This window comes from Alligator sinensis, unplaced genomic scaffold, assembly GCF_000455745.1.
Source record: "Alligator sinensis unplaced genomic scaffold, ASM45574v1 scaffold543_1, whole genome shotgun sequence".
NCBI lineage: Eukaryota > Metazoa > Chordata > Crocodylia > Alligatoridae > Alligator > Alligator sinensis.
This window is the reverse complement of record NW_005842055.1, coordinates 718,701-729,654: the sequence shown is the minus strand read 5'-3', so window position 1 is coordinate 729,654 and position 10,954 is coordinate 718,701. Positions and strand designations below refer to the sequence as shown.

At 41.7% G+C, this 10,954-nt stretch overlaps 1 protein-coding gene across 1 annotated transcript in view; it reads right to left on the bottom strand.

The window, feature by feature from the left end:
* Positions 1-10,954, bottom strand: part of PCDH15 (protocadherin related 15) — a 922,022-nt gene that overhangs the window by 210,037 nt on the left and 701,031 nt on the right. Inside the window, exon 23 of the mRNA XM_025203355.1 lies at positions 6,079-6,219. Within this exon, the coding sequence (XP_025059140.1) occupies positions 6,079-6,219 (141 nt within the window). The remainder of the gene's footprint in view (positions 1-6,078; positions 6,220-10,954) is intronic.

Here is a 10,954-nt window from a genome sequence, read left to right as displayed (position 1 = left end):
TCTTTCCCTGCCTGGCGAAGTCATGGCCAGGCCATGCCCCCTTCCATCTACCTAGTCAGGTAGGTGCCTGGCTGCATCCACTTCTCCCTACAAGGCTGAGCCATGCCCCCCTCTCCCTCCCTGCAGGACCAGGGTGTTCCCTCTTCCTAGCCAGGCTATGCCCCCTTCCCCCAGTGTGGGGCTCGGCCATGCCCCCTCCCAGGGCCAGGTGGGGGCTGCACCAAGTTCTCTTCCACCATGAAGCTGAATCAGGGCCAGGCTGCTCCCTCTCCCTTCTGTGCAGCCAGATGGGGCCCCACCAGACCCAGCCCACTGCTCTTCTGGTATGCTGGCCAAAAATCTTGAGCACCAGTGGCTTAGACAGATGAAACAATTATACCACTTCATTACAGTTTATTTTAAACTGTGTACAGGTGAATTTTTTGTTTATTTATTCTTAGACCAGTGTAAGTGTGCCCAAATCACTTTAACTTTGAACTTGAGTAAAACAGATACCTCCCGCTACCTAGCTCCTTTTAAAATTATATATCATGTTTGTACACAATCACAGTATTTCATCAAACTGAAGATACCAATAAAACCATCTTTGGTTTTCTGCCATGACGGGTAATGCCAGTTTTTCAAATTCTCATTTTTGGAATGGTATTTAATCTAAAAGGACTTGATATCACTATGTGTGATGATAAGGTTTTTCATGTTGTCCAGTTTTACAGTTCCCCAAGTTATGGCTGTCCTGCACTACCAGTGCTAACTGGAATTTCAAAATGACAAATTACACTTTTGCCTTGTTATTATGATCTACAAACTTTTAACACTATTTAAAACTATTTATTTACTATCTCTGCAAGCTGAATGTTATTTCAGCTATTTTACTGCAAGTTTCTTTTCCTTATGTGTCAAACACAAAAACCACTTCAGAATGAGAAATTTCAGCCTTCAAATTTCCAACATATTTCATTCAGTACAATTCAAAGGTACCAGTATTCAAAACTGAAGTCCAATAGACAAAAAAAGATAACCTGACAAAGCAACATAAGCTCTCTCACTAATGTGCCAATATCATAGGACTGTTTCTTAGGCTAGGGACAGACATTACACATAAACTGGAATAAATGATTGGAAACCAGTTCAAATGTGTAACACAACAGAAATTCAGTGCACATAAACCGTGTTCAAAATGGCTGAAACTGGTTTAAGATAAATCTGGATGGATATGTAGTATCAGACTTAACTGATGTAGGTTAAATCCGTTTATTGAACTTCTGCCCCAGGTTCCTCCCAGATTCAAGTTATCTCACAGTCCCCCAGCATCCCAGGATGATTTGCACCTCAACCCTTGCAGGTTGGGTGGGCCAGCCTTGGGCCAAGCTGTCTGCTCCAGCTGAGAAGGGAGGTATGCTCTTGCACTCCCTCAGCCTGTGGCCTAAGCCACTGCAGGCATGTGGCTGCATTTCCAGAATCAAAAGTGAATGTCTGTTCATTTGTTTATTCATTCTACCTATGCAACTCAGACTAACCTACAAAGACTGAATCAATTCAGTCTCGAGCTTTTTTGATGGGCTGTACTTAGCCTTAAGGTAAAAAGAGTATGATCCTTTTGCCTTACTTTTGAATCCATTGAGGTCTCATTGCTTATTTGGTACACCTGGTAATTCAATCTTTAATTATTTTGCTGAGACAAAAAAGGCTTATGATGAATAGGCTCATCTGTTCTCAGTCCTACGTAAGTGTTTTGAAGAGGAACTGGAATCAGCACTCTGGATAGATAATTTTATCATACCAGTTAGATATTTAAAAAATAAAATCTTTATTTGTAAGCTTTTGGGCGCACACACCCTTCTTCAGGCATAGGAGAATGCAAAGATTGTAAAATTTCTCTGAGGTGGAAATGAAAATTCATATTCACAGAAGATCTGAAGGTGTTGTAAGGTCTCCCGGTTGGAAAAAAATTATTTTGTGCAGTAGATTTAGCTGATGGAATTGGGAAATGGCAGCACAGAAGTGTATTTCACCTGTTCCTGAGATCACTCTTGTTTCAAGAGTTCACTATTCTTGAGTTGATCACCATCTCGCTCATACAGAGCCTTTGCACCTTTTTCTGCACAAAGCCTATTTGATCTCACAATACCATGGGCTAGTACAGCACAGTACAATAGAATTTGGTTACCATGTCCAGTGGTTTCATTGTTTCATAGGGACCTGAACAGATCATCTAGCCTGACCCCCTGCCACAGGCAGGAATGAATGCTGGGTTCACAAGACCCCAGACAGGTGATCATCTAACCTCTTTTTGAATTTACCCAAGGTAGGAGTGAGGACCACTTCCCTAGGAAGTTGGTTTCAGATTCTGGCCACCCTAACCGTAATATATTGCCTCCTGATCTCTAACCTAAACCTATTCTCCATCAGCTTATTACCATTGTTCCTCATCACCCCAGGTGGTGCTGGGGAGAATAGGGCTCTTTCTATTTGCTGATGATCTTCCTGATGAGTTTGTAGGCAGCCACCAGGTCTCCCCTCAACCTCCTCTTGCCGAGGCTGAACAGGTTCAGGTCCCTCAGTCTCTCCTCATAGGGCCTGTCCTGCTGCCCTCTCACCAAGCGGGTGGCCCTCCTCTGAACTCTCTCCAAGCTGGCCACATCCCTTTTGAAGTGCGGCGCCCAGTACTGCACGCAGTACTCCAATTGCGGCCTGATCAATGCCACATAGAGGGGGAGCATCACCTCTCTGGACCGGCTTGAGATCCATCTTTGGATGCATGACAAGGTATGGCTGGCCTTACTGGCTGCAGTCTGGGATTGGCGGCTCATGTTCATCTTCATGTTAATAATTACTCCAAGTTCCCTTTCTGTCTCTGTGCTTTCAAGAAGGGAACTCCCCATCCTGCATGTATGCTGTGGATTCCTTCTCCCAAGGTGCAGCACCCTGCATTTATCTAAGTTGAACCCCATCCTATTCTCATCTGCCCACTTTTGTAGTCTGTCTAAATCTAGTTGCAGCCTCTCTCTCCCTTAGAGTGTGCCCACCTTGGCTCACATCTTAGTGTCATCAGTAAACTTGGACTTGTGCTTTCAACCCACTTGTCCAAGTCGCTGATGAAGATGTTAAACAGTGTGGGCCCAAGGACTGAGCCCTGGGGGACCCCACTGCTCACATCTTGCCAAGTTGAGTATGACCCATCCACCAGTACTCTCTGGGTGTGCCCCATCAGCCAGTTTTTTACCCATCCCACATGTAGGCATCAATGCCACAGTCGCTTAATTTATTAATGAGACTGGGGTGAGAGACAGTGTCAAAGGCCTTTTTAAAGTCTAGAAAGACTACGTCCACAGCGACACCATCATCCAAGGATTTAGTTACCTGGTCATAAAAGGCAATCAGGTTGGTCAGGCAGGACCTGCCTTTGATGAACCCATGCTGGTTGCCCCTAAGCATGATCTCCCCTGCTGGTCCCCCACAGATGTACTCCTTGATGATTTTCTCTAACATCTTCCCGAGGCCGAGGTGAGGCTTACAGGCCTACAGTTACTTGGGTCCTCCTTCCTCCCTTTATTAAAAATGGGGACCACATTAGCTAGTTTCCAGTCCCCCAGCACCTAGCCAGATGACCATGAATGCTTATACAGCCAGGCCAAAAGCTCCACAATGACCCCTGCCAGCTCCCTCAACACACTTGGGTGGAGGGTTGAATAAGTGGGCCTCAGAATGTGGCCAAATAATGAATAATTTATGGAAGTATACACCAGTGATAGAAATGCAACAGAATGTTTAATATTAGTGTGAGTGGAAAACAACTCCCTCCCCTTCAAACTTTTCCCATTTATTCACTCAAATGCTGAACAGGTATCAAATCTGAATGTCCCAGGTTCCCAAATTGATCTGTAGAACACAGAATTATCCATGTCAATATTTTAACCTGTTAAGGCTCCCAGAAATGACAAATAGTGATTTCGTTAGGCTTATTTATTTACCATCAAAATATATACAGAAATCTCTTTTTAATCCTAGCTCCAAAAATAAACAGAAATGGAAAGGAAAAAAGTAGTATGGTTTATGGTTATACTGACAGATGGTATTTTCCAAGTCAGGAAACACATTACAAAACACCCTAATAATTATAAGATTGATTTATACATTTTTGGCTCATTGGCATTTTTCCATTTTCAATTTTAAAAACCAAGTGTGATTAAGGCAGCTACTATATGCTATCAAAACAGATGAAATACTTCAGTTGTTCTGCATGACTGCACTTGAGCTATTGTCTTTATGACAAACAAATACAACACAATAAAAAGCAAGTCTTAGTCATATTATTCTTTGTAGTGTGTTTAATATTATTACATTATAAACTGAATTTATAATTATTATTACATAAATTGGTTTATAATTAATTACATTATAAACCATTTCATCAAAACTGAATGATAATCTGCTTACCAGTTATTAGACAGTAAGAATTAGAAACAACATGGGTATTTTTTCAAAATTAGTATTCATTCATTGGCTCTATACAAGATGAACAGAAAATAAGATTGATTCTAGTATTATACTTCTTATAAGTTTTGGAGAACAGGTTTGCTTCCTATTCCTTTGTGGGAGTGATCATACAAACTATGATCACTAGAAACTACATGGCATCAAATTATGACCAACCTTGCATTCCATGTTATTCTACTGAAGCCAATAGGATTGGATAGGATATAGGTTAGGAGATAATTCTACCTTGTTTTCAGCTCTGTAAGATGAATTCTGCAACCCTTTCAAAATGATATATTCTCACAACTATAACTATGATAATACAGGCGACCCTCAACATCTGCGGGGTATACGTTCTGGAGATCCCCGCAAATGGCAAAATCCACGAATACAGCACTGCATTCATGAACATCGTCTGCATTCATGAATGCAGTGCCCCCAGCATCTGGGGCGGGGGGGCGTTGCTGCGCTGGCGATGGCGGGAACCTGACCGTGGTGTCAGGTATGGAGCTCCTGAGGAGTTCCTGTAAGTGTATTTAAGATGTGGGTTCGGCATTCGCAAATATCTGAAACTGCAAATGTTCAACTTTCCAATAGTGAGGGTTTCCTGTGTGCTTAAATGTGTTAGATTTAAAAAAATATATGATACTTAACAGAATCTCTCTCACTGGGCATCTGGGCATCACACTGCTCATAACAAGGCCTAAGAGCAGTCATTTTAAAATGTTCTCTCACAGAACTCTCTACTTTATGGCTCTCACAAATTTTGCTAAGAACAAACAATAAGGATTTGGTGTTTGAGTCACATATACTGAAACACAGTTGGCTGCTTGCAGGTGTTAAAAAAAGTGCTTTACCAAAAGAAGTAGCATGTTACTCCAACCCGGCTCAGCGGCGCCTATAAATATCAGGTGCTTCAGTGGGGCTTTTTGGTGCTTTTAGCTAAAGCTGGTTCAATCATCTATTGGATAAAAGCACAAAAAGGGCCCTACTAAAGTGCCCGATCTTTACAGACATTGGGCAAACTGGGTTGAAGTACAGGAAACCCTTGCTATTCGCGAATTTGGAAATTGCAGTTTCGAATATTTGCAGCGCAGCATGATGATACTTTGTTACAGTGCCAGCAGTGTCTGCAGGAGCTCCACGCTTGCTGCTGCTGGGCTTCTGCCTCTGCACTCCTGCCACCACCAGTGCAGCCGTGCCCCCACACCCAGTCGCCAGGGGTACGTGCCATGCATGAACACAGTACAGTATTTGCGGATTTCTCCATTTGTGGGGATCTCTAGAACATATCCCCCATGAATGGTGAGGGTCTCCTGTAATGAACTGCCTCTTCTGGACATGTGCAGGGTTTGGCAAAGGAACATACTGAGTTTAAGGTAAAGCATGGGGCAGGGGCGGGGGGTGGTTAATGTCTGCAAGCACTCAGAGTTAGTAAACCACAATGAGATCAATTGTTTTACTCATTCTGGACACAATTTTATTTAAAGAAATAATAAAACAACCAAAATCTTCAGCATAACTATTTCTATGTACATGAAAACGTGTAAATCTTCTAGAACTTCAATCAATGAATACATATGCATCTGATGATATTCATACCTTAAATACTGTACTGGGTTCTTCATTCAGGTTTACTCGGGTTACTATGCGCCCTGAATCTTCCTCTACATCAAATATGCTGGCACTGTAAGGAAACTTGACAACATCTACTTTGTATCTGACTCGACTTGCTGGTGTACCCTGTAAAGCAAATGCACATTTATAACTGAAACAGGAAATATGATTTAAACAATGTTTCCTTATATAACTTTTTCTAATAATAGAAACAGGCAGAATCCTCTTTCAGGTATTATTGAGTAGTTAGGGTTAGAATCTAGCAAAGGACTAAGGACTGTTTATAGAATGTTTATCTCTGCATGTGTCAAAGAATATGGACATATGACCAGGGCACCTACCAGAAAAAATCCAAATTAAACAGAAAATCAGAAAAGAATCATGGGAAAGTAAAAATCACCAGAATGTTATAACTTTATTTTTTCATCCCCAGTACTCTGGGCAAATTATGTATTCATATTAACAAATTAAATAGTATGTTCTAATAGAAGTTAATTTATCTGATTAATCTGTATTAACATAATGAATACTAGTTTATGTAAAATATAATTTACTTTATAATTTACTTATGTATCCATTATAATCTTGTTATCATTCCGTTTATCACCCCTCAGAATTTTTCAGGAACAACTTTTAACTACCCAAAGTCTACAAAACTATTTAGACAACAATTGGCCCCACATTACATGAATACATGGGTTTCTTATGAGTTTTGCTGACCCTTATGATCAATGAAGTTCTAGATTAAGCATAAGAATGCAGAACAATTTATTCTCAGGGGTGTTTAGAAATTGCATTTGTTAACCAGCTGGGAATAACAGTGGTGGAAAGAGGTGGCTGAAAAAAGGTGGTTGCTGGTGACCTCTTCACAGCCTTGCAGAATCTTGAATACCCTTGAGTAGCATGTACAATATTTATACTTTAAGTCAAACTTTTTCCTATTACGCTAATTAGTAGGGCTGTGCAAAGGTTCAGTCCCCGATTCAATTCAGTGGAGATTCAGCCCAATTTGGTGACAATCTCCAAATCCAAATCAAATCAGAGGACCCTTTAATCTTTCCAAATTGAATTGGAACCCTCCGAATCGATTTGGAGAGATTCAGAAAGATTCGGAGATAGACATAGCTTTAAATGTTTTTTCTACATACCTCTAGGTAGCAGGTGGCTCGTGAATGCTGCAGTGCTGGGGTGCATCAAGTGTTCCACAGAAGCATGGAGAACTTCCCAGTGCACTCAGCAGCACACCAAGAAGTGGACCAGAAGTATTTCTGGTCCATTTTTGGGACTGCCAGGGAGCATGCTGGGGGTCCCAGGCCCCTCCAGCTTTGCGACTGGTGCCTCCTGGGTCTGGGGGGGCATCGAGGGTCCTCTCATGGCCAATCACTGAGCTGGGGGTTGTGAGGGGAGCCCCCCATCATGCTCCCCAGTGGACCTGGAAATACACCGGAAGTACTTCCAGTCCACTTCCGGGTTCACCGCCAAGCATGTGGAAGACCCCCCTGCACTCCTGAGGGACACTCCATGCACCCCAGCATTGTACTGTTCATGAGCCATGCTGATACCTTTAGGTATGTAGAAAAAACATCTTGAAGCTGTGTCTATGTCTCAATCACTGATTCTCCAAATCAGGATCGAATCTTCAGATTTGGATTCAGCCAAATTGAATCAGGGACAGTGACCTGAATCAATGAATGGAATCAGTGTCCCTGATTCAGGTCAAATCCAAATCTAAATCAAATAGGGCCTGCTTTGCACATCCCTACTAATTAGGGAGTTTTCTGAATTTAAGCGAGATAATTTTAAAAACATTTTCCCCATTGAATTTATAGTTTTTCCTGCTTTTTGCCCGTTGACATAGAAATAATACCACTTTATGCTCATAATAATCCATCTATCATTTACTTTACTTACTTATCTTCTTTGCCACTAGTAAGCAGATATGCTCCTTTTTTGGTTAGAGATACTTATTATGTAGAACTAGCATTTTTTTTTCTTTTCTTGTAAAAACAGTAAACATACTTCCTTTCCCTCATCTTTTGTCTAGATTTTTAAGTTTGTTAAGTTCCTGAGACAGAAGGATCTCTTACTTTTATCTATAAAATAGTACAATAAGGCCCTGAGTTTTTTTGCACTTTCTCAGCAACCTAGCATGTATGACTAAAATTAATAATAATGGGAAACAACAAATGCACTATTAAAGGATACAAGCAGGCAAACACAGTCACCCGCTTCGCATCATATTGTTATAGAATAAGTGTGATAAGGGTTTCAGGAAGGCCAATACCAAATATCTTGTCAGCAACCTATTAAAAATAATATCTAAGGGCACAAAATACAACAAAAACACAGGCAGCTATCCTCAATGACAAAAGATCTTTTTTACAGTGAACTACTAAACCTCATGCTATTCCTTCCTGACTCATGCTGAAGAAGGTAAGCCCCATCAGTGGGGTACTTCAGAATAGATGCAATAGAATAAAAAAAACCTCAATGACCTGATGAATCTATACACTACCTAGAACCCTAAATATTGCAAGTGCAAATATTACAAGTACAATACTGTCAAGTCTTTCTAAAAGGAAAATATCCCCTTTATTGGCCACTGAATAATAATTAGGTATTCGGAGATCCCATGTTCCCAAACACCACACAGCTATTTTCAATGTTGATATAAAGTTATGTCTCAGTAAAAAAAGTTAAATCAGTATGAACATAACTGATGTATAGTCTCTCATGCTGGGAGACTATACAAAGGAAAGTCAGTAACAGCAAGGAGTAAGTAAGTGTAGGATAAAGCTGAAATAAAGCTTGTTTTGCATTGAAGCTTGCAGGCATTTTTGGATAATTCAAACTCTGCATGACCCAATTTCATAGAGGCCTAAACAATTCACAAATGTAAGCGAGATATTTTGAGTTATTTCCTAAATAGTCTTTGATTCAATTCGCATATCTATTTTGTACTTAAGGCAAAACATCAAAAACAATTTTCAGTAAAAGTTTCATTACAAAGATGAGTATCTTTCTATTGTGTTGACTAACCTAACATGAAATAGTTTTGCTGCTTTTGGTCAAGTATGCTATGCAGTACACCATCCTTTAACTAGCAATAAATACAATAATAAATTGTCTCGACGTGAAATATGCATCAAACGTAGGTGGAAAAGGCAATACAATTTTACTAATAGACCGAAGTCTTTTATGCAATTAGAATACATTTTATTGACATTGAACAAGAAGCAGGGAGAGCATAAACAAACAAAGCCTATATCACAATTTTTGCATAAGCCCTGCTCTAGATAGTTCATTGGACACTAAAGGAGGTGAAAAGGCTACTTTGCACGTAAGGGAAAGCAAAATGAAATAACTAAAGGGGTTTATTAACAGAAGGCAGAAGCTGAGGGAATTGTTCTCTTTCCTTGTACATCCTCGAGGGAGAGTGCAAGGCATCTCCTCTCCTTCAGTTTCAAAGTTAAGTCTAAAGGGCATAATTCTAAGCCTTACAAAAAGTAACGTAAGAGAGAACTTGATTAATGCAGTTGATTGGATACCATTTTTAAAGATGTTCAGATCCTTGAAACAAGGAATTTTGGTGAGATGATAGCATACCCAGACGATTACACATTTAATCTCAGGAGGAAGCCTAATTTAGTAATTTTTTCTCAACTTATAATTAACAATAAATTACTAATCCAAATGCATATAATTATGTTCAAAATAGTTTTGTCTGTAAGAATAAAACCTCTTATAGTTAAATGTTGATGTTGGCTTAGAAATGGTATTTAAAGGACTGTTTTTTGGGAATTGGCTTATAGGTATAGATTTATGAATTATAAGGGGTCAAGATGAGCAGCAGGGGTTAAATGGATTTCTAAAGAGCTTGGGAGATGTACACACAGCTTCTCATGGCCCGAAAGCAAATGAGCTGTCAAGCACAAGACCAATGGATGGACACAGTCTGAGAATTGAGGGAGGCATGCCATAAGATGAGATCACAGCCTTCAAGGCAGACAGGTCGTCTAACACAACAAAGACACACAGCCTGGGGACCAAAGAAGTGTGTACCATACTGTCCCATAACACAAGATAAGTGACACCAGCAACAAGGCCTCAGAGAGCAGGGTGCCTAAGTCCTGTTTTTGGGGGAACTGACCAAATTAGGAGAAAGCCCAGAAGGCTATATGGACATGTGACAACAAAGATACAACCAACCAGAGATAGTCATGGATGAAGAGTCATCACGAGTCATCAAGGGGGAAGGAGAATACAAAAGCAGAGACTTGAGATTAACAAAGAGGGTCCTTCCCTGTCTGTCCTTGCTGTCCTTCTGTCTCTTCCTTGAGAAGGGTCCCCATCCCCATCCCTGTTCCCTGGGAAGGGTCCCCAAGGCTGACATGGACAGAGGGCACATACCAGCAGCCCATCTCATGCACCCCACTGAAGCGGGGCTCTAGGCAAGGTTCCCTCTAAGGTGCGCGTGTGCACAGCCGCGCACAACTAAAAGTGTGGCCATGCACAGCTTTTTCAAGGCTGCGCACCAGGAGAGGCGGGGCAGGAGCATGGTGCCAGCTCTGCTGGCTCCAGGGAAGCGCTCCACTCCCCTGCATCTAGGCCGGGGAGTGCACCACTTCCCCAGAGCTGGCAGAGCCCAGCCTAGCCCCCCACCCCAGCCTCCATCCCTGCCTTGCCTCACCTCGGGGGGAGCCACTGCCTGCCCCAGTGAGGCTCTGCTGGCTCTGGGACACTGCTCCACTCCCCCACATTGCCTCAGGGAGCAAAGAGGCATGTAGTATCAGGGCTGGGGAGCAGAGCAGTCCCCTAGAGCCGGTGGAGCCTCACTGGGGCAGGCAGTGGCTCCCTCCTG